Source organism: Nuphar pumila, chromosome 8, assembly GCF_984573655.1.
Source record: "Nuphar pumila chromosome 8, dmNupPumi1.hap1.1, whole genome shotgun sequence".
In the NCBI taxonomy this organism is placed as follows: Eukaryota; Viridiplantae; Streptophyta; class Magnoliopsida; order Nymphaeales; family Nymphaeaceae; genus Nuphar; species Nuphar pumila.
The window spans coordinates 17,591,798-17,617,294 of NC_143256.1; the positions used below are offsets into that span (position 1 = coordinate 17,591,798).

General features: G+C 42.6%; 1 protein-coding gene across 1 annotated transcript in view; it reads left to right on the forward strand.

Moving 5' to 3' along the window:
* Positions 1–25,497, forward strand: part of LOC149829696 (actin-interacting protein 1-2-like) — a 73,604-nt gene that overhangs the window by 41,324 nt on the left and 6,783 nt on the right. Inside the window, exon 4 of the mRNA XM_090015257.1 lies at positions 15,152–15,574. Within this exon, the coding sequence (XP_089871383.1) occupies positions 15,152–15,574 (423 nt within the window). The remainder of the gene's footprint in view (positions 1–15,151; positions 15,575–25,497) is intronic.

Here is a 25,497-nt window from a genome sequence, read left to right on the forward strand (position 1 = left end):
TTATTATTACTGGGAACTCTGATGAACACATAGAAGCTACCAAGATCTTATTGAGTCGACAGTTTAAGATGAAAGATTTGGGGGTTTTGCGTTATTTCTTAGGGGTTGAGGTGGATCGACAGGATGAAACACTTCACTAACCCAACACAAATATACTTTGGATTTGTTGGATAAGGCAGGCATGAAGGATTATAAACCTCTATCCACCCCTAGTGTCCTTAATCATAAACTCGGATCCCGGGATGGGGAAGCATATGAAGATTCCAAGAAATATCGGAGTCTTGTGGGTATGTTCCAATATCTCACCTTCACTAGACCAGACATTGTGTATGCAGTGAATCAAGTTTCACAATTCATGCATGACCCACGAACAAAGCATATGAATGTTGTCAAGAGAATCCTTCAATATTTAAAAGGAACTCTTGGAGATGGTCTAGTTTATCATCAATCCAAGACTAAAGGGGAGCAACATCGACTGGATGTATACACAAATGCAGATTGGGCTGGAGTTCCAGATGACAGGCAGTCGGTTTCTGGATATTGTGCTTTTCTTGATGGGAACTTGATGGCGTAGAGTAACAAGAAACAACGTGCATTTGCACGATCTAGTATTGAAGCTGAGTATCGATCTATGGTGGCTCCTACAATAAAGGCCACATGGCTGAGACATCTTTTGACTGAAGTTGGAGAATCTATGCTACCCACCACTCTCTTGCGCGATAATCAAGGTGTCCTACAAATTGCTTTTAATCCTATTCACCATAGTCGCACAAAGCATATAGAGATTGATCAATACTTCATTCGGCAAAAGATTGAAGATAGAGAAGTTGCACCTACTTATGTTCCTACGGCTGACCAAGTGGCAGATTTGTTCACTAAGGGCCGTACCAATATGCATTTTTGGTTCTTGAAGAACAAGTTGTCCATGTTGCAAAACCATGCACAACTTGAAGGAGGGTATTGAGAATGTAGTGTACAGGTCTAGTTCTAGACCCAAAATGATTCTTTTGTATTGTATTTACATGGTTGGTATTATCGGGTCTGGGTTGACAGACCCAATCCAACTTGTATCATATATATAACATTGAATATAGGGCACAACCTCTCATTGAGAATCCTGTCAATCATTGCCGCCTCTCCTTCTTGCAAATCCCTTTCTCTTCTGCTGTGGATGAAGATCTGGTCGAAGGTGCTTGACTTCTAACAATTTCTACATATTCTAATTTCAAAAGAAGACATTCATTTTTAATATAACCCTTTCAAAACTCCTACCATACATATGAAGGTAGAAAAGCTAAAGATAAATACCGGAATGCAAAATCCTTGAATCCATGCTATTCATTAATACGAATCTTTTTCAAGACCATGATGCCTTGCTCTGATACCATGTCACAAAATGGCATGGACCTCAATGCACTCTATAATGAACTCCAAGAATAAAAACACAATGCATTTGGATAAAAACATAATAACTAAAATAAAACACAATAGAATGTGAATGAATAACTTCATTAATAAAGAACATTAAAAATACAAAGAAAAATACATTTTAATCATCATTACAATACACTCAAAAACACACAAGAAGCTTAAAACTACCCATCACTCTCTTACCTTACAAAGGCACCCATATTTATAGAGAAATGGAGGAAGAAAAGAGATTAAAGGAGAGAAAAAGGGAGTCCACATTAGTTTGACTAGCTGTTGGACCTAGTCCAATGGCTAGATTTCTAGCCGTTGGACCAGCAGTCCAACAACTAGTCTAAGTCAACCACAGTTGACTTAACTTTAAAGTATATAATATATATACAAGTATATATATATGTATATATATATATCTTAACAATATTTGGGTTATATCATTTGAACATCTAAGACAAGTAGTTTGCATTGTATGCTGTATCTTAATAGCCTTTAGTTTGCAAACTTAATCTGTTGATGTAAGACCCGCAATTTTTCAGAAAATATCTGAATAAAATTCATGAGGCATTTACCGGTAAAAATAGCATTTCTTCTCAGAATGCGAAACGAATCAATTCCTGCGAGCCAGTTATACTTAGGGTATTCGTCGAATTGCGAATATATGCTCAAACACTCGGGAAGCCATAACTTCCTAACTAAACGAAATCAATAGATTCGTACGAGCCAACTTTCTTAGTTACGTCAATACGAAGAAAATGGCGTACTCAGAGTTTTTCGGAAAAAATCGCCGGAAACCCGAAATTCTTGCGGGACCCACGGAAATATTGGTGGGACCCACAGAAATATTCCTCAGAAAATATCTGGTGGGACCCACAAAAATATCCCATGGAATATCCAAGTGGGCCCCACACCAAGGAACCTCTTGGAATTAAAAAGAAGCCAAGGGGGTAGTTTGGGCATGAGAAAACCCAAGAGGAGGTGGGCTTGGGCTATAAATAGCCCTCCCCACTCTCTCTCTTCTCATAAAAATCGACCCCCCCTCTCTCTCTTGCCTTCTCTCTCTCTCCTAAACCTCCCCTACCTAGCCTAGCCCACCTGAGCCCACCTGACCTGGTCTGAGCCTGCCTGACTTAGCCTGAGCCTGCCTGACCTGGTCCTAACCCACCTGACCTGGGTCTGAACCCACTTGACCTGGTCCAAACCCAGTTGACTTGACTTGAACCTAGTTGGGTTTAAAGTCAAAGTCAAAGTCCTTTTTGGTCCAGATTCCGGTTTGGATTTCTGAACCCAGACTTAGCCTACTTGAGCTGAGTTCGAACCTGCTGAACCCAGTTGACTTGGATTGAACCCTGTTTGGTTCAAACCACTTAGGTTGAGTAGCTTGACCTACTCTACCTCTTTCTCAACTAAGTCAGCTTCATCTGACTTAGTCTGACCTCTCGAAGGAAGGCTCAAAGCCAAAGAAGCAACCCGGAGCCGTTTCTTCCACGATTTGAAGTAAGTTCGCTTCGTTGATCCATCTTTCTCAAGTATTTGACTGTTTGTATATAGAATATACTTTCTGAAGTAGTATCTTGCTTTAGTTCTTGGTTGAGCCCTCTAGGACGCTTCGGTGTTCACGCGCTCGCCTCGTAACTATCGTCGGATATATATGTTCGAATGCGCAGTATATGCGTTCTTCAAAATGGTATCTCGCTTTAGTTCTTGGTTGAGCCCTTTAGGACACTTCGGTGTTCACCCGCTCGCCTCGTAACTATCGTTGGATGCGGATCTAGGTGTATATCTGCTGATTCTGCCGACGCGTCTTATATCGCACAGGCCATGTAATTTACCTTTGCCGTCGCGTCGTATGATGCCAAGGCTCCCTGCTTTCTGTACTTCCGATTACTGCACTTCCGATTATGCATTTACTTACGCCGTCGCGTCGAACGATGCCAAGGCTCTTGCTTTCTGCAATGTATTTACTTACGCCGTCGCGTCGAACGATGCCAAGGCTTCTGCTTTGTTATATATGTAGAATATTTCGTTCAGTTACACACCCTGAACAATAGTATATGCATTTCCTTTACGCCGCCGCTGTATAAAGCACAGGCTTCTGCTTATATTACATATATGGCGCGTAAGTGAGCGTTCAAACGGAGATCAACTCCAAAATCGCCCATGCGATTCCCTTACCGCTCCTCGTACAAGATTCTGCTTGACGAATGAAGCCCCTATTGGAAAGGCTTCGCCTTTTGGCAAAATGCTCTTTATGTAAAGACTAAATCAATTACGTATGGCCTAGCTATGGCCCAAGGTTCCTGCAACCTTGATGGATGCAAAGTACGCACAACGGTGCGCATCCATTTCCCGAGTTAAGCGTAGCGATTTCCCACCAAAGAGGGGAGATGCCGCTGAAACGGATAAAAGAAACGCACGCTTTCTCCGTAAAAGAGAGGAAGTGCTGCTGAAATTCCTGAAGGAGCTAAGAATGGCTCAGAAAGAACGTAGCAGAAGTGCTACCCAGTTATAGAATGCCTTCTACGATGTAGAAATGTTCGTCGCACCACTGCCGGTAGAGCAGAGAAGGTGTTGACAGAATGGTTGGCAGAAGAGCTGCCGAAACCAGTTAAGTGGCACAATGATGCCCTTTGTTGGAACGATGTCAGAATGACTCGTCTCCCTGACACCTGCAAGGGCATCATACTTGTAAGAGCCGTTGCGCCAAAGTAGTGGTAGCGCCTTGACGAGGTCCTGAGCTCGTTGCGTAAAAATACGCCGAGTAGCCGATCCGTAGAGATCGAGTCATGTGCATGCTCATTGAGAATTATCAGACAACCAGACTCGTAAGGGCCGCTGAGCCGGAGTGTGTTGTTTCCACCGAAAGAGGTGAAGTGCTCGTCAAAGCCGAAGTGCCGAGAGCAGAGTTAAGCATGCATATGAATAAAACTTTTGTTCCACGGTGAAAACCGTGTGGTTGATTGGGGTCGGGTACATACTTCTCAAAGGCTGCCCTATAGGCATGCAATGTTCGTCAAGTAATTGTAAGACCGGCAGGCCCCTTTCAGAATTTCTCACCGAGGAAGACGGTGATGGTGCAGCCTTGAGTGACATATATTTCACCCGAACCTGATAGAGTTCATTGATGGCCTTCGTCACTCAGAGGTATGGAGGTCGTGGTTATCCTTAAATATCTAAGGATTGAACCCAACTACTGCAGTAGCAGAATGCATTCGGATACCTAGTAAGGATCTCTTCCGGTATGCTGTACCGTCCTACTAGGGGGATGGGGTCAACAGGCCTCTGGGGTATCTAAAATACATAGAATAATCAACCCCCAGATCGTCGCGTTGTCGCCCAGATATGAGTCCTCTAAGCCCAGGGGGAGGTGCAATTATCGAAACAAAGCATTAGCTTAGGTACAGCGCTACTTTGAATGTATGAGTGGATGACGTTGTTGAGTCAGTCCTGCATAACCTTTGTGAAGGTGTCATGGTCGGTATACTACTGGACCGATTGGGAAAGAACCCCATTGATATCCGTACGACTAAGTGAAGCTCGGAGAGCTGTCCTTAGATTCGTAGGATACGGATGTGCCAAGCATAAAGGCTTGAGCTAGACATCCATTCGTGACTCTGAGGAAGTCAAGGCTAAGTCGTAGAGACTTGAGAGGTTATTCTAACTCACAGCCCTGAAGAGGCTCATGCGAAGTCATGACGACTTGCGTGGATGTTCAACTCATAGCCCTGATGAGGCTTGTGCGATATACGCTAAGTCATGGAGGCTTGAGCGTCGTATTACGAACTGCGACCCTGAGTGGTCTATGCATTTACTTGAGTTGAACAGATAGGTGTTTGCCTACTTACCAGACCATCAGTGGTTCTGACCCCGTTTAATGGGGATTTCAGGTATTGAACCTGCGTGGCGATATGCGGAGCAAGGCGGCATCAAGTTCCAGGGTTTCTCTAGACAGAGTTGTACTGCTTCCTTTTTATTGAACCTGCACTGCTTTCCTAAGCAGTAGTGTTGTAATAAACATATGTTTTCGATAAAATGGAACACTTTGGTGGTCAATGAGTTGCTTGGCCACATACCTGCAACGTGCTCGGAGTTTTCTAAAACTGACGACTCATTATCGTCTTATTCCGCTGCTAAAAGCTTTTCTAAGTTCCGCTGCAATGAAAAAAAAAAAAAAAAAAAAAAAAAAAAGAAATTCATGAAAATTTTAACTTAGCTTTGTTTTGGAAATCCGGGGCGTTACAGAATTGGTATCAGAGCATGAGTCTGAGAAACCTGGTTCAAGATCCGTCATGGTACCGATATCGCACTGTAAGTATATGTTTTTATACTTTTGTTCTGATCTGGGTGCATCTTTGTATAGATGGCAACTCATGACTCGCGTGGATATTGCTATCGCTGCAAGGTCATGCACGATGAGTGGATATGCCCGTATGAAGTCCAAGACTGCCAATACTGTGGCGAAGATGGGCATTCCGCCAACGAATGCCAAAGGAAATATACCGCCGATATGGGTCGGCGGGCTTCAAAGGGTCTCAGGGATGAGACTTCGCGTGTCAGTGGACCGCATCACTCTAGTGTTGGGAGCAACCATACCCCAACATCTTTTGATGAATTACCAAGGCTGAGGGATTTTGATTTGAACTTCCCTGCAGAAGTCTATCACTCGCCAAGCTACCATCCGGCATCACATATGCCGAGCTTAAATGGCAGGAACAAAAGAGGAGATTCTTTCTGTTCGCCAATCCTTATTCCAGACTCCCAGAGTCTTGATCTTGCTAACTGGGAAAGTGGACTGGAGTCTCTCATATATCCCCAGTATTCGCTTGCTAGTGCGGAAGTGCCGCCCAAGCCAAAGCTAGTAGTGCCTGCACCAAGGCCATGTGGCAATAGATGGACCTTTTGGAGTTCGTCTTCATCAAAGAAATCCAAGTCTTAAAGAGACTGGTGATGTTTTGGAGTCAGTAGACTCATGTATATAGTTTCTCATTGCCTAAAGTCTGCCAGTGCGGCATGACGTTTTGTTTAAGGCAATGCTTGTGTAAATGTGATGTATATTAAGTAAATAAAGCTTTTACTTCCTCATATACATCGAGAAACTAAAAACAAGTGCTTGTGTGTGCATAGATAAATGGCTCCTACGACGAGGAGAACCATACCAAGCGAGGAGTCTCATACGCAAGGATTCCTGTTAGAGACACTCAACAACCTGGTTACCGCCATCCGTGAAACGAGGCCAGAACCAGTCGCACCACGAAACGAGCACCTGGGAGGAGTAACTTATGAGAAGTTCCTCAAGCTTGACCCGCCAGTTTTCATTGGCAGAGCCGATCCTGAGCTCGCAGAAAGTTGGGTCGAAGAAACCGAACGTGCCTTCCTGGTGCTGGGAGTACCAGAAGAAAAGAAGACCAACTTTGGCACGTACAGGCTGAAAGACAACGCACGGAAGTGGTGGGATACCACTAAGATTATCCAGTTCTCGGAAGTTGAAGTCATTCCTTGGACTGACTTCCGGAGAGCTTTCATGGATAATTACTTTCCATTACACTCCGGAAACAAGAAGAAGATGGAGTTTCTGGAATTGGAGCAGGGTGGCATGAATCTGATTGACTATACCACCAAATTTCAAAATCTTGAACGGTACTGCTCCCGGTTATTTGAGACCGACCAAGAAAGGGCCGACAAGTACATCAATGGACTGCGAGAAGGGCTAAGGTCACGGGTTATCACCAGCATGCCCCAAACGTTTCAAACGGCTGTGGCAGCAGCTTCAAAAATACAAGTGGATTGGGAGCGATCAAAAGTGATCATAGCAAAAAGGCCCATAGTTGATGGTGGGAACAAGAAGAGAATGTTTCCAAGTGGCCAGGGTTCACGACAACCCTTTCAGAAGAAAAGGTTCCAAGGTGGGAACAACACTCAACAAGTTGTAAGGCCGAGGCAGAACATGGCTCCAAACAACCTGCAGTCCAACCCAAACTGCCCAAAATGCCATGTTAATCATGCAAGAGGACCATGTCCACGTGACACAGGTGGATGCTTCTACTGTGGCAAAGTGGGCCACATTGCAAGACAATGCAGGAAGAAGCTTATTGATGAGCAGAGGAGGAATGCCGGATCTGCCGGACCCTCTCAACAAGTACCACAACGAACACTAGTCCAACGACCCCCACCTAGAGTAGAACAAAGGCCTGCTGCAGGTCGTGTATATGCTGTAACGACTGAACAAGTCGAAAATGGTGACCTGATTGAAGGCACCGTACCTGTTAATGGACATGCAGCTTACGTCTTGTTTGATTGTGGTGCTACTCATACGTTTATCTCTGACGATTTCACCGAACAACTCCACGCTTCGGTGCAACCGATTGATAAAATGATCGAAGTATATAACCCGTTGGGTTCACGCACCAAATGTATTCGGTGTGTGAAAAATTTGGATATTGAGATAGCAGGGCAACACTTGCCTACTGATGCCATCCTGATCGATATGATACAGTACGATGTCATTCTGGGAATGAATTGGTTGGCTCAGAATAATGCCAAGATTCTGTGCCGCGAGGGCAGAGTGATTCTATCTCGACCCGGATTACCTAAGATGGAATACCGGTTATCCAAACCAGTTCCACAAAAAAGGCTCATATCAGCACTTAAGGTACAAAAATACCTTAGGAAGGGTTGTGTGGCCTTCCTGTTGAGTCTCTCGGTGGAAAAATCCAACGACCAACCCCTTGAGAGTTTGGAAGTAGTGCGGGAGTTTCCCGATGTGTTTCCTGAGGAATTGCCAGGACTTCCGCCACTTCGTGAGGTTGAATTTGGAATTCAATCCTTACCTGGAACAGCGCCGATATCCAAAGCCCCGTATCGAATGGCGCCAGCTGAACTCAGTGAGTTGAAGTGTCAGTTGGAAGAACTGATGGAACAAGGGTTCATCCGACCAAGTATGTCACCATGGGGAGCCCCGGTACTATTTGTAAAGAAGAAGGATGGATCCCTTCGGTTATGCATCGATTATCGGATGCTTAACCAGGCAACCATTAAAAATAAGTACCCATTGCCTCGGATTGAGGACTTATTCGATCAGCTCAGAACAGCGAGAGTGTTCTCCAAGATCGACCTCAGGTCTGGATACCATCAGCTCAGAGTAAAGGAAGAGGATATACCCAAGACAGCCTTCAGAACGAGATACGGCCATTATGAGTTCGTAGTAATGCCCTTCGGACTCACTAATGCGCCTGCTGCCTTTATGGATCTAATGAACCGGATATTCAGACCATATTTGGATAGCTTTGTCATCGTCTTTATTGATGACATTCTCGTATATTCTGAGAACAAGGAACAACACGTGGAGCACTTGAAAATCGTCTTGAAAACCCTTCAAGATAACCAACTCTATGCTAAGTTTTCAAAATGTGAATTCTGGCTAGATAAAGTGATGTTCCTTGGTCATGTGATCTCAAAAGATGGAATCGCAGTGGATCCTGCGAAGGTGGAAGCTGTGATGGACTGGAAGCAGCCAGAAAATATCACTGAGGTTCGTAGCTTCCTTGGACTTGCCGGATATTATCGGAAGTTCATACAAGACTTCTCCCGAATCGCCGTACCGATGACAAAATTATTGAAAAAGGGAGTCAAGTTCGAATGGACTGACCAGTGTAAGGAGTGCTTTGAGGTTCTCAAACAGAGGCTTACCACTGCCCCTGTCCTTACCTTACCTTCTGGTCAGGGAGGCTTCATTGCTTATACCGATGCCTCGGGAACGGGTCTGGGTTGTGTATTGATGCAGCATGGCAAAGTAATCGCCTATGCATCCCGTCAGTTAAGAATTCATGAGAAAAACTATCCAACCCACGATCTGGAGCTTGCCGCGGTAGTATTCGCGCTTAAAATCTGGCGACACTACCTGTATGGAGAGAAATTTGAGGTCATGTCGGACCATAAAAGCCTAAAATACCTCTTTTCTCAAAAAGAACTCAATATGCGGCAACGGCGATGGCTGGAATTCCTCAAAGATTATGAATTCACGCTTTCCTATCACCCTGGAAAGGCGAATGTTGTAGCAGATGCCCTTAGTCGCAAGACTGTTGGCACTCTGGCCAGCCTAACCGGACAATGGAAGTTGATGGAGGATTTCGTCAAGTGGAAGCCATTTTTGGCTGATTCAGGTAGAATCCAAATGTCATGTTTGACGATCCACATTGAGTTCCTCGATCGCATCGTAGCCGAACAGTTCAAGGATCCCCAGTACTTGGAATTGAAAGCTCGTGCTGAAAAAGATAACACTTTCTTCCATTTGAAAGAAGATGGAGGAATATGGATGGAAGAAAGAATTTGGGTTCCAAATAACCCTGAGCTAAGACTGGAAGTACTCCAGGAGGCCCATAGTAGCAAATATACTATCCACCCTGGGGGTACAAAGATGTTCCGAGATTTGCAGAGAAAGTACTGGTGGAAGGGTATGAAGCGTGATGTGGCTACGTTTGTCTCGAAGTGTTTGATCTGCCAGCAAGTTAAGATCGAACATCAGCGACCTGGTGGAAAGATGCAACGGATCGAGATTCCAGAATGGAAATGGGAAGGCATTACGATGGATTTCATCGTTGGATTGCCTCGATCCAAGAGACAACATGACTCAATATGGGTGATCGTAGACAGACTCACCAAGTCTGCTCACTTCCTGCCAATCAACACTCGATACTCAACTGAACGATTGGCAGAGATCTACATTCGGGAAATCGTTAGACTCCATGGAGTGCCGATTTCGATCATATCCGATCGTGACCCGAAGTTCACCTCTCACTTTTGGGAGCAGCTTCAGAGAGCCCTGGGGACGAAACTCAAGTTCAGTACAGCATTCCATCCCCAAACAGATGGGCAATCAGAACGAACCATACAGACTCTTGAAGATATGCTAAGAGCCTGTATGCTGGAATGGAAAGGTGATTGGGATTCCCACCTAGCGTTGGCTGAATTTGCTTATAATAATAGCCACCACGCTAGCATTGGGATGGCGCCGTATGAAGCCTTGTATGGACGACCCTGTAGATCACCGATCCATTGGGGTGAAGTGGGTGAGCGAACCTTGGACTCGCCCATTGTGTTACAGCATTACACTGAGCAGGTCCACATGATCAGAAAGAAGCTACTGGCTGCTCAGAGTCGACAGAAGAGCTACGCCGATCAGCGGCGTAGGGAACTCGCTTTTGCGGTTGGAGATAAGGTTTTTATCAAGGTCTCCCCAACCAAGAGTGTGTTTCGTTTCGGAAAGAAGGGGAAGCTCAGCCCCAGATTCGTTGGTCCCTTCGAGGTTTTGAGCCGGATAGGAGAGACCGCCTACAGAGTAGCATTGCCACCGCAGTATACACAGATACACAATGTATTTCATGTGTCAATGCTTAGAAAATACGTTCACGACCCTTCCCACGTCATCCAACATGAAGATATTGACATCCAGGAGGATATGACGGTGGAAGAAAGGCCAGTAGAGATCATGGACCGACGGGAGCAAGTGCTAAGGACAAAGGTCATTCCACTTGTCAAAGTAAGATGGCAACATCACGGAGTCGATGATTGCACTTGGGAGCCCGAATCGGATATGCGGGATAAATATCCTGAACTCTTCACCTTGTACTCTTAGCTGAATTTCGCGGACGAAATTCCTTTAAGGGGGTAATGATGTAAGACCCGCAATTTTTCAGAAAATATCTGAATAAAATTCATGAGGCATTTACCGGTAAAAATAGCATTTCTTCTCAGAATGCGAAACGAATCAATTCCTGCGAGCCAGTTATACTTAGGGTATTCGTCGAATTGCGAATATATGCTCAAACACTCGGGAAGCCATAACTTCCTAACTAAACGAAATCAATAGATTCGTACGAGCCAACTTTCTTAGTTACGTCAATACGAAGAAAATGGCGTACTCAGAGTTTTTCGGAAAAAATCGCCGGAAACCCGAAATTCTTGCGGGACCCACGGAAATATTGGTGGGACCCACAGAAATATTCCTCAGAAAATATCTGGTGGGACCCACAAAAATATCCCATGGAATATCCAAGTGGGCCCCACACCAAGGAACCTCTTGGAATTAAAAAGAAGCCAAGGGGGTAGTTTGGGCATGAGAAAACCCAAGAGGAGGTGGGCTTGGGCTATAAATAGCCCTCCCCACTCTCTCTCTTCTCATAAAAATCGACCCCCCCTCTCTCTCTTGCCTTCTCTCTCTCTCCTAAACCTCCCCTACCTAGCCTAGCCCACCTGAGCCCACCTGACCTGGTCTGAGCCTGCCTGACTTAGCCTGAGCCTGCCTGACCTGGTCCTAACCCACCTGACCTGGGTCTGAACCCACTTGACCTGGTCCAAACCCAGTTGACTTGACTTGAACCTAGTTGGGTTTAAAGTCAAAGTCAAAGTCCTTTTTGGTCCAGATTCCGGTTTGGATTTCTGAACCCAGACTTAGCCTACTTGAGCTGAGTTCGAACCTGCTGAACCCAGTTGACTTGGATTGAACCCTGTTTGGTTCAAACCACTTAGGTTGAGTAGCTTGACCTACTCTACCTCTTTCTCAACTAAGTCAGCTTCATCTGACTTAGTCTGACCTCTCGAAGGAAGGCTCAAAGCCAAAGAAGCAACCCGGAGCCGTTTCTTCCACGATTTGAAGTAAGTTCGCTTCGTTGATCCATCTTTCTCAAGTATTTGACTGTTTGTATATAGAATATACTTTCTGAAGTAGTATCTTGCTTTAGTTCTTGGTTGAGCCCTCTAGGACGCTTCGGTGTTCACGCGCTCGCCTCGTAACTATCGTCGGATATATATGTTCGAATGCGCAGTATATGCGTTCTTCAAAATGGTATCTCGCTTTAGTTCTTGGTTGAGCCCTTTAGGACACTTCGGTGTTCACCCGCTCGCCTCGTAACTATCGTTGGATGCGGATCTAGGTGTATATCTGCTGATTCTGCCGACGCGTCTTATATCGCACAGGCCATGTAATTTACCTTTGCCGTCGCGTCGTATGATGCCAAGGCTCCCTGCTTTCTGTACTTCCGATTACTGCACTTCCGATTATGCATTTACTTACGCCGTCGCGTCGAACGATGCCAAGGCTCCTGCTTTCTGCAATGTATTTACTTACGCCGTCGCGTCGAACGATGCCAAGGCTTCTGCTTTGTTATATATGTAGAATATTTCGTTCAGTTACACACCCTGAACAATAGTATATGCATTTCCTTTACGCCGCCGCTGTATAAAGCACAGGCTTCTGCTTATATTACATATATGGCGCGTAAGTGAGCGTTCAAACGGAGATCAACTCCAAAATCGCCCATGCGATTCCCTTACCGCTCCTCGTACAAGATTCTGCTTGACGAATGAAGCCCCTATTGGAAAGGCTTCGCCTTTTGGCAAAATGCTCTTTACGTAAAGACTAAATCAATTACGTATGGCCTAGCTATGGCCCAAGGTTCCTGCAACCTTGATGGATGCAAAGTACGCACAACGGTGCGCATCCATTTCCCGAGTTAAGCGTAGCGATTTCCCACCAAAGAGGGGAGATGCCGCTGAAACGGATAAAAGAAACGCACGCTTTCTCCGTAAAAGAGAGGAAGTGCTGCTGAAATTCCTGAAGGAGCTAAGAATGGCTCAGAAAGAACGTAGCAGAAGTGCTACCCAGTTATAGAATGCCTTCTACGATGTAGAAAGGTTCGTCGCACCACTGCCGGTAGAGCAGAGAAGGTGTTGACAGAATGGTTGGCAGAAGAGCTGCCGAAACCAGTTAAGTGGCACAATGATGCCCTTTGTTGGAACGATGTCAGAATGACTCGTCTCCCTGACACCTGCAAGGGCATCATACTTGTAAGAGCCGTTGCGCCAAAGTAGTGGTAGCGCCTTGACGAGGTCCTGAGCTCGTTGCGTAAAAATACGCCGAGTAGCCGATCCGTAGAGATCGAGTCATGTGCATGCTCATTGAGAATTATCAGACAACCAGACTCGTAAGGGCCGCTGAGCCGGAGTGTGTTGTTTCCACCGAAAGAGGTGAAGTGCTCGTCAAAGCCGAAGTGCCGAGAGCAGAGTTAAGCATGCATATGAATAAAACTTTTGTTCCACGGTGAAAACCGTGTGGTTGATTGGGGTCGGGTACATACTTCTCAAAGGCTGCCCTATAGGCATGCAATGTTCGTCAAGTAATTGTAAGACCGGCAGGCCCCTTTCAGAATTTCTCACCGAGGAAGACGGTGATGGCGCAGCCTTGAGTGACATATATTTCACCCGAACCTGATAGAGTTCATTGATGGCCTTCGTCACTCAGAGGTATGGAGGTCGTGGTTATCCTTAAATATCTAAGGATTGAACCCAACTACTGCAGTAGCAGAATGCATTCGGATACCTAGTAAGGATCTCTTCCGGTATGCTGTACCGTCCTACTAGGGGGATGGGGTCAACAGGCCTCTGGGGTATCTAAAATACATAGAATAATCAACCCCCAGATCGTCGCGTTGTCGCCCAGATATGAGTCCCCTAAGCCCAGGGGGAGGTGCAATTATCGAAACAAAGCATTAGCTTAGGTACAGCGCTACTTTGAATGTATGAGTGGATGACGTTGTTGAGTCAGTCCTGCATAACCTTTGTGAAGGTGTCATGGTCGGTATACTACTGGACCGATTGGGAAAGAACCCCATTGATATCCGTACGACTAAGTGAAGCTCGGAGAGCTGTCCTTAGATTCGTAGGATACGGATGTGCCAAGCATAAAGGCTTGAGCTAGACATCCATTCGTGACTCTGAGGAAGTCAAGGCTAAGTCGTAGAGACTTGAGAGGTTATTCTAACTCACAGCCCTGAAGAGGCTCATGCGAAGTCATGACGACTTGCGTGGATGTTCAACTCATAGCCCTGATGAGGCTTGTGCGATATACGCTAAGTCATGGAGGCTTGAGCGTCGTATTACGAACTGCGACCCTGAGTGGTCTATGCATTTACTTGAGTTGAACAGATAGGTGTTTGCCTACTTACCAGACCATCAGTGGTTCTGACCCCGTTTAATGGGGATTTCAGGTGTTGAACCTGCGTGGCGATATGCGGAGCAAGGCGGCATCAAGTTCCAGGGTTTCTCTAGACAGAGTTGTACTGCTTCCTTTTTATTGAACCTACACTGCTTTCCTAAGCAGTAGTGTTGTAATAAACATATGTTTTCGATAAAATGGAACACTTTGGTGGTCAATGAGTTGCTTGGCCACAGACCTGCAACGTGCTCGGAGTTTTCTAAAACTGACGACTCATTATCGTCTTATTCCGCTGCTAAAAGCTTTTCTAAGTTCCGCTGCAATGAAAAAAAAAAAAAAAAAAAAAAAAAAGAAATTCATGAAAATTTTAACTTAGCTTTGTTTTGGAAATCCGGGGCGTTACAGTTGAAGTGATTATGTCACTATGAGAAATAGAGATGGTGAAAAGCCCTTCATTTTCCTTGTTAGCTTCGAATCACATCGGCTACTGCTGGATTTCTGGTTTTGACTGAATTGCCTGTTGCAATTTTACAGGTGGATTAAAGGAAAGTGTTAATGCAATATTTGATACATTGTTTTTTCTTATTTTTAGGTCTTCAAAGAGAATGCACTTGCTGATTATGATTTTTTCTTTTGGTGTGACTCAACAGAAAGATACCTATTCATTCTTTGTTTTATATATTTATTTCTCTAGTAGCCAACTCTCATATCTTACTGCGAAAGCTTATCTTGCTGTTTCAGGTGCTAACAGTGTCTGCAGATAAAACTGCAAAAGTGTGGGAGATTGATGAAAATGGAAACGGTAAGGTGAAGAAGACACTTACTTCATCTGATTCTGGACTGGATGGAATGCTAGTTGGTTGCCTGTGGCAGAATAATCATCTTGTCACTGTTTCCCTTGGTGGCACTATTAGTATATATTCAGCCAATGACCTAGAAAAGATGCCAGTATCATTTTCTGGGCACATGAAGAGCGTCACTGGTTTGGCAGTCACCTCTGAAGGCAGCCAGAATATTATTCTATCTAGCAGTTATGATGGGGTGATTGTCCGATGGATGCAAGGAGTTGGATGTGCAGGAAGGTTACAGAGAAGGGAGAACTCTCAAATTAAATGTTTTGCAGTGGTGGAAGGAGAGCTCACCACATTTGCCTTTGATAACAAGGTAGCACCATTTCTTCATGTACATGTAGTAGTTGCCTTTATTTTTATATCTTGTGGTTTGTGTGCTTGCACCATCTTTTTAAAGCTGATTTTCTTGATGACTTATGATTGCAACTAGGCTGGAGAACATGATGATGTGTCTTTCTATTATCCAATATGATCACTGAAATGAATATATTTCAATTCAATCTTGCACCTTGATGGGGTAGGCAATTTACACACTAGCTAAAATTACTACTCAATGTTGAGTCAGGCATAGTAAGCCAACAAGATCTTGTGTTCTAAATAAAACATGTCTTGAGGGAAAAGACTGACTAGATGTTCATTGCAATTGAATAACAAGAAAATGAAATCTTGCGTTGATGGAGAAATGTTAGATCCCTCAATATAGAAATGGTACAAGAATGTGCTTCACAAAATGCCCTTATGTGATATTACAGAAGTAATTTTGGCATTTTAGAGAACAATGGAGTGAAAAATATAAAATATATAAAGAATATGAAAAGTGAAGTTATTGATGACTAGTATAGTTTTGTGAACTCCATGTATAGTGAACTGTGATAGTGTTAATAATTTTCTCCGGTGGTAAAGGAGCTTGATTGTAAATTATATTTTTATCAATAAAAAATGTCACTGCCTTTAAAAGTAGAACTACAAACTGCAAAGATTTTGTCATAAAATATGACAAATATTGAGATTAGGGGTGGCAAAACCTGACACGACCTCCCAACCCGACCCGCCAACCCGCCTTTTAGGCGGGTTCAGGTTGGGCTTAAACTAACCCGTTTAATAAACGGGTCGACCCGCCTTGATAGAAATCATGGGTTCCTTTCTTCATCTACAAGCAACAACACAACATGGGGAGAGAGAACGTGGCTGCAGCAAAAATCCCTAATCAGGGTATTCATTTTTGATTCTCTGATTAAATACACACAAATACAATAGCTAGGGTATGAAAATACCCATTACATGTTATGATAAAATTACAGCATGCCATTAATGAAACATTAATGAGCATGTGTTTAAAATGAAAGGAATTGGGTCTGGATTCTGAGTTCCAGACCTTATACTAAATGACAGTATCTTTTCACCCCCCCTCCAGTTGTACATGGTTTTGGACCATGAACATCCAAAATCTGTCCTTGATAAGTCCTTTTGTAAACAAGTCAACAACTTGATCAGCAGTCCGCACGTATTCTGGTTCAATTTCCTTCTCTTCAACCTTTTGTCTTACAAAATGTTGATCAATTTCAATATGTTTGGCACGACTGTGGTAGATAGGATTGAATGACATGTTGATAGCACTTTGATTGTCACACAAGAGAATACTTTTAGAAATCGATTCTCTTCTGTCAACAGGTGTCTGATCCATGTTACTTCGGCTGTAGTAGCTGACATTGATCTATATTCATCTTCTGTGCTCGACCTGGCTATGGCTTTTTGTTTTCTACTGCTCCAGGAGACAAGATTTAGCCCAATGAAAACGCAGTATCCTGAGACAGACCTACGTTCATCTGGATCTCTTGCCCAATCTACATCTGTGTAAGTAAGGAGTTCATGCATGTGATGACCAGGCATACTCTTTCTGTACAGAAGACCATCTCCAATAGTACCCTTCAAATATCGAAGAATGCGTTTAACGGTTTTCATATGCCCAATATGTGGTTCATGCATGAACTGAGATACCTGATTGACAGAATAGACAATGTCAGGCCGAGTGAAGGTAAGATATTGAAGCATTCCTACTATCCTGCGATATCCTGTAGGATCCTCGTACAAATCTCCATCTTAGCCACTGAGTTTCTGATGAAGTACATTGGGTGTGCTGAGGGGCTTACAATCTGTCATACCTGCCTTGCTAAGAACATCAATGGTATACTTATGCTGAGTAAGCGTCATGCCTTAAGGAGTCCTGTCAACTTCTACTCCAAGAAAGTATCGCAGTTTACCAAGATCCTTCATCTTGAATTTATGATTCAAAAGTTCTTTAACCTGTTCAATATGTTCATTAGAGTTACCTGTAATGATAATGTCATCAACATATATCAATAATAGGGTAATTATATCTTTGCATTTAAATATGAAAAGAGAATGGTCAAGAAGAGACCGACTAAACCCATATTTTTCTACTTCAAGAGCAAAACTGTCAAACCAAGATCGAGATGCCTGCTTTAGACCATATATAGCTATCTTTAACCTGCACACGTATTCTTTAGAGTTCCCTTTTGCATACCCAGTGGGCTGCTCCATGTATACTTCTTCCTTCGGAGTTCCATGTAGAAACACATTCTTCACATCCAATTGGTTGAGAGTCCACTGGTGCTCAACAGCCAATGATACTATGATGCGGATAGTTCCCATTTTCACAACTAGAATAAAGGTCTCATCATAGTCTTGTCCTTGCTTCTGTGTGAATCCTTTGGCAACCAGCCTTGCCTTATATCGCTCGATAGCACCATCTAGCTTATACTTTATCTTATAGACCCATTTTGACCCAACCACATTCCGATTATGTGGTCTGGGAACAATATCCCAAGTGCCAGACTCATGAAGAGCCGCCATTTTGTTGTTCATAGCTTCAATTCATCTCTTAGAATTTATTGCTTGATAAAATGTTGTCGGTTGATTGTCCTTGCCCAAAGAGGTTAAGAAAAGTTGAAAATCCATCGTGAAGTTCTCATAACTGACCCACCTATCAATAGGATGCCGAGGTCGGGTAGACCTTCTGTGAGCAAGTGATTGAGTGGAAACATAAGGAGAATTATGCTCCTGATTAAAGCTGGGAGGTATCTCCTTCTCATGTCGAGAGTAACCAATGCCTTTATACCTTTCGGGGGCCAATAGTGATTCAGACGTTACACTTTCTTGAGTTCTTTGCGCAACAGTAGATACGTTTCCCTAGTCTCTTTGATTACATTAAGAAGAACATACATTATCAATACTAGAAAAGAGATCTGAGTTCAACCAAGGGTGATAAACTTCAATTTCAGGAGGAGTGCTAGCATTATGACCAAAATTTGATTCATCAAACACAACATTTCTGGATATTTTTATGCGCTTGCTCACGGGATCATAGCATTTGTAGCCTTTGTAATCATCAGCATACCCCACAAATCTGCACTTTAAGGCCTTATCCTGAAACTTGTGCCGCATTGAACTGTCAACATGAACATAACATACACCCGAATACACGCAAATCGTGATAATTTGGATGCACACCATGCAAAGAGAAATAGGGTGATTTGTTCTCTAAGATGTTCATAGGCAATCAATTTATGACATAGACAGTTGTGTGAAAAGCCTCTGCCCAGAAGGTAACTGGAAGGTTACTATCATGCATCATGCTCATTGCACTCTTGACAATATGACAATGCTTCCGTTGAGTAATCCCATTCTGTTGAGGTGTGTGAGGGCAAGACACATATCTACTTATTCCATTTGTTTGGAGGAAATTTATGAAGTCATTTGAAGAGAATTCACCCCCTCCATCACATTGGAAACAAATAATATTCTGAGAGAATTGGTTTTGAACAAAAGAATGAAAATTCTGAAATAACTTGAAGGTTTTAGATTTACTTTTCATAAAGAAGATCCATGTATATCGAGAATAACTGTCAACAAATATGAGATAATATCTAGTGCCATACATGGAAGGAACTGGAGCCGGGCCCCAAACATCAGAACATATAATTTCAAATGGTCTTGAAGCTCTTTTATTAATGGAATGAAAAGGAAGAACATGACTCTTACACTGAAGACAACTAGAACACTTTTTATTATCGACACTTAAGTCTAGACTTGACTTGGGAATAAGACTACTTGAAACAAGCTTATCAATAAAGCGACTACTACAATGACCCAGACGACCATGCCAAAGATTCGACTCAATACATTCAGAAAGATTAAAAACACTCTCAGTAGAAACTGAAGATGATGATGTGAGCTTCAAGATGGAATCAACAGGTTGAACACGAGAGGAAGGATTCTCTTGGAACACGTACATATTTCCTTGACGTTTTCCTTCAGTGAATGTTTCTCTCGTTTGAAGGTCCTTAACACAAACAGAAAAAGGAGTAAACTCAACTGAAGTATTAATGCCATCTACAAGTTTAGAGACAGAAACAATATTTTTCTTGATATTAGGAGCATGAATGACATTTGAAAGTGCAAGAGAATAGTTGGACATGGGGATTACAAAATTTTCAATGTGCGAAATATGGTGGTGAGACCCATCTCCAGTGACTATACTATTTCTACCAACATAAGAAACAAGATTTAGGAGCTTACCAGCATCACCAGTGACATGAGTGGCTGCACCCGAATCAACATACCAAGTACCTTGATTATTCTGTTTGATATTCAATTCAGCCAAGGCAAATAATAGTAACTCTTTGACTTCTCCACTATTTTTCAATGTATCTGTTCCCTTTCTTGTCTCCAATTGCTTTCCTCTATTTTGCGGGTTAAACCAGCAATTTGCCTTTATGTGTCCCTTTTTGTTGCAGAGAAAGCAGGTAGGTATTGTCCTTTGCCTTTGCCCATTGGGAGGAACATTGGGTGTAGGTAGTATTCCACGACTTCCTTGTCCATTTCTTTCTTGACCCCATTTGTCTCGAAAATCAAACCTACCACGTCCTCGCCCATAGGCAACTCCTGTGGCAAGAACATTGTGTGCTCCAACATGAGCATGAGTATCTTCAGAAAATCCTTTCAACGTCATCTCATACTGTAAAAGCTTGACACGAAGATCTTCAAATGTAGGTAAATCTGGCAAACACAATAAGGAAGTAACCATCATATGATAGTCCGACCCCAGCCTACTCAAAGTTTGTCGCACCATATCTTTGTCACTAACAGGGCATCCCACAATGGCCAATTGATCTGTAATAGTCTTCATTTTGTTCAAATACTCCATAATAGTCATGGAGTCCTTTCTTAGCATTTGAAACTCTTTCTTTAAAAATAATACTCTGGCCTGAGAAACTTGAGAATATGTCTGAACCAGTCGATGCCATAATTGCATTGTTGAGCATGAAATGAAATGGGGATCTTCGAAACACGAGCTTAGATTAACAAGGGCAAGTGTCAAGAATGACACTAAAGCATAACCCTTAAAAAGGGTATAACCGGAAACAAAATAAAAACAAAAATGTATTATTTATTGATATGAAAAACCAATTGCTTAAGAAGCATTGGAATGAAATACAAGAGGGGCTGCACCCCTTTATATACACAGCTGAAAGAGGACTCAATAGAGCTGTTGGACATAGTCCAACAACTCTATTAAGAGCTGTTGGAATGTGTCAGTCCAACAGCTCTATTGCTAGTCAAGTCTGGACAGGACTTGACTAGCAACAGTCATTCTAGTTCAAACTGAACTAGATGACATAAAGACAAAAAATAAAAATAAAGGAAAAAAAATACAGAAAAGAAAGAAATGAAAAATGTATTTATATATATATATATAATAATAACATAATATTATTATATATACATATGTGTACAGTTTTACATTTTAACACTCCCCCTCAAACTTACGGTACAATGAGCGAAAGTTTGTCTAAGAGAAAGTGAAATCGGGGAGCAGCGAGAGGCTTTGTAAAGAAGTCTGCTAACTGATATTCTGGAGTGACATATGGCAGATCAATTATCCCGTGTAGATATTCCTCTCTGACGTAGTGACAATCCATTTCGATGTGTTTGGTGTGTTCGTGGAATGTTCTGTTACTGGCAATGTAGATCGCACTTTTGTTGTCACAACACATTTGTGAAGCCTTTGTTGCTTCAGCTCCCATGTCAGCAAGCAGTCGTCGGAGCCAAACTACTTCCATGGTCGTGGTTGCCATGGCTCTGTATTCAGCTTCGGTGGATGAGAGAGATACCTTCTGCTGCTTTTTACACCTCCACGAGATCAATGATTCCCCTAAAAAGACACAAAAGCCAGTGGTTGAGTGTCTGTTATTGGGATCACCTCCCCAATCAGCATCAGTATATGCAATTAAATCAAGAGAAGAGGAGGAAGATAAGAAAAGTCCTTGTGAAAGAGAGGACTTGATGTATATGATAATACGCATGACTGCTCCCATATGAACAGAAGTAGGAGCATGTTGAAATTGACTTGCTGTATGAACAACATGTGCTATATCTGGTCTGGTAATGGATAGATAGGAAAGTGCCCCGACAAGCTGTCTATAAGGAGTAGGGTCTGCAAGAAGTTCTCCATCATCAATCTTCATTTTAACATTAACAACTTCTGGAGTGTCAACTTTCTTATCATCAGTAATACCAGACCTGAAAACAATATCAAAAGCAAATTTAGTCTAAGATAATAAATATCCTCTAGGAGAATAAGCAACTTCAATGCCTAAAAAGTATCTCAACAAGCCCAAATCAGTCATTTCAAAATGAGATTTAAGAAGTGTTTTGATTGTTTCAACTCCCTGTTTATCGCTTCCGGTGATGATCATATCATCCACATAGAGAAGAAGCACAATGATCCCTGCATCAGAATTCTTAATAAACAAAGCAGTGTCAGTTAAACAGAATTGAAAACCAATATCAATCATAACACGACTAAACCTATCATACCAAGCTTTTGGTGCTTGTTTAAGTCCGTAAAGAGTTTTTTCTAAGCGAAGGACTTTACCCTTAGGAATACTTAGACCAGGAGGGGGTTCCATGTATACTTCTTCAACTAGCTTTCCATTTAAAAAAACATTTTTGACATCCATTTGAAAAATAGACCATTTTTTTATAGAAGCTAAGGCAATTAAGGTTCGGACAATAGTCATACGAGCCATCGGAGCAAAGGTTTCTTCATAATCAATCCCATATTCTTGGGCATAACCTTTGGCTACTAAACGGGCTTTATATCTTTCAAGAGTACCATCACTCTTGGTTTTAATTTTATAAACCCATCGACATCCTATAGTTTTCTTCCCTGAAGGAAGATCTTGAATATTCCATGTAGAAGCCTTTTCAAGTGCATCTAATTCAGCTTTCATGGCTTCTATCCATTTGATATCATTTTTTGCTTGAAAATATGTGGATGGTTCTTCATATGAGTGAATTAATGCAATAACTGCCCTATATGTGGGTGAGAAAGACTCGTATGATACAAACCAGTGGCGTAGCTAGGATTGACGTGGGGGATGGGCAAACAGGGGTGTAGCAAAAAAAAAAATGGCGTGATAGTCGGGGGCTCGGGGGCAGCGCCCTCGAAAAAAAAAAATTTGAGATAAAATAAAAAATGGCTACAATTATTAATAAAAATCTATTTTATATGGACAAATCAAACTATTTGCTGCAGTCAGGGCTGAGCTGGGCTAGGACTAGGCTTTTAAAAAAAAAAAAATTTAACTGTTTCGAGAGGCAGGACTGGGCTACAGCCCATTCCTGCCCCCGCCCCCTCCAGCTCTGCCTCTGACCACCAAGATTGGCCGTAGAACCCCGAAAAAGCTTTAAGCTAAAAAATGAATACATTTTTTATGACACCGATGATGACCAACATGCACCATATGAAGAATTCAAGCAAAAAGAGTATAAAAATGCCTGTTAGAAAAAAAATACAGACGCCCAATTATTAAAATCTGTCAATGGCCACAGTTACTCACTACAAGAATCCTAGACAATCGAGAACAAGCAATTCACTCACCAACTATCTGGTAGATAAAGATACGCTATCCGTTGCCTTCGTTACATTGATAGACATCCATACCTTGTTTTAGCAGCAGGCACAAATAGAGAGTCCTATGCACGCACGATGACCAAGAAAGGATAGCAAGATTGACTCTTCCAATGAGGTTGCGCCCAAAAAGGAGGAAAGAAACTAGACCCACGTTCAGTTGCGCCCCAAAAAGAAAGGATCAAGAACCAAATTGAAGGATTGGCCTGTATTGCTCCTGTAGAATGGATAACTGGATACTGTATCACCAGAGCCACTGAACATGAACAAAACCCACCCTCAAATTTAGGAGATAAGAGGGTCTTCTTCAAACTGCTAGCGATGGTTGCCGGAGATTGGCAAAGGTCCGACTGACTGCGACACCGGTGCCTCGCATCGCTGGAGATTGCAGCCGAGAGGGAGAAGCTCGGAGGGGGGCACCGCCACCGCGGGTTCACCGAAGGGAGGCCGGCGGCACTGCAGAGCACAAGGGTTGCCGGCGAATGGGGTTGCCGTCTTGCCTGTGACTGAAGGGGAACGCTGGAACGGAGGGGCAGAGCTTTAGAAAACTGGCTAGGGTTTTACCCCTCGCCTCTTTTGGCAGGCTCTAGACTCATCGAGAGCCCGGGTCTCGGTCGACTCGGTTTCACGAGTCCCGATTCGACTCGGTTTTCCGAGTCATGAGTCGACTCGGTTTCAAATTTTAGGGTGGGCGGCCGCCCACCCATGCCCACCCCTGGCTCCGCCACTGATATAAACTTTCCTGGAGGCCTCGAGATTCAGGATGATTGTCTAGTTGGAATGTTAGAATATTTTTCAAGTGCACATGGAGGATTAGACTCTTGTCGCCTGGAATATTGAATACTAGTATCTCTATGAACTTCTTCATTTTCAACATTAAGATCAATAATTCTTTGATCATCATCAAAGTTACAATCAAGGTCATATTCATCAGATGTTGATATTAGATCTAGCAAAAAGGAGTACTCAGTGACGTCTTTTAATTTTCTAAAATCAAAGAAGCTCTCCTTTTCAAGAAAGGAAACATTTCTAGACACATATAGTTTATTATTTTTGAAGTCAAAACATCTATAACCTTTCTGGTTTTCAGCATATCCTAAAAAGGCACAGGGAATCACACGAGGAGAAAGTTTATCATTTTTGTCAGTAAATATGAAACATTTGCACAGTTTTACATTTTAACAGAGCAGTCATCTGGAATTGCCACAAGCACTTCTTGTGACAATGTAGAAGTGATATAGGCAACCAACGCCTAATCTCACTTCATCCAGGATACATACTCAGGATTTCTAACATAGGTAATAGAAAGATCTTTCTCACCATTCTTTTCTTCTTGTGGTATGAATTCTGGAGGAACAGGAACAGAACCATCCAGATGTCCAGAAAGGTCCTGACTTCTTATGAATGGTATGATTTGTTGCTTCCAAGTTAGGAAATTGGAATTGTTCAGTTTCTCAGACACGAGTTGGCTGAGAAAGTTTGAGGAAAGACCAGACTGAGAATGAGGGAATGAGTCCATATTCTTTTGAAGCCAAAAACAAGAAGGAATAAGATCCAACCAAGAGAAGGAATAAAAAATAAGAAATGGCCTTACGACAAAGACCCAACCACAATTGAATTCTAGTATAATTCAGAACATAAATTTTAATATCAGAGAAGTCTAAAGACCAGACTAGTTTTTTTTTTTTAACTGATGAACACGAGGCAAAAAAACAGGACTGCACAGTAAAGAATCTGTTCTGAATAAAATTCAATCAGTAATAGGTACGTTATTTTGAAAATAATGTGTTTTCCTTTTAGAATAATGAGAAAACAGGCAAAACAGAGATGAAAATGAATTCGAAGATGAAATTATTTTAATCAAGATAGATATGGGCGTGCAGATCACAATCTGATCTGACGTCAATATGCAAATGAGTTTGGAGTGATCCTTTTCAACTCTTGTAATCACACATAGATCAAAAAAATTGATCTTGCTTGATTATTTTGCTTATGGATGGGTAAGATCACGTGCAGCGATGTGAAAGAAGTAGTAGATATGACAGAAGAACAACAGGGAATGAAAGAAGGAGGAAATATGCCAACGTGACCAAATTTCAGTTTTGGATTTTGGAAATAAGAGAAACACGTTGGCTTAAATAAAAAAGGGGAATCAAAAGGAGGTACTTGAAGAAGACAATAAGCAGATTAATGATGTATTTCAAAAGAGCAAAAAGAAAAAGGAGAGTACGAAGAAGAGA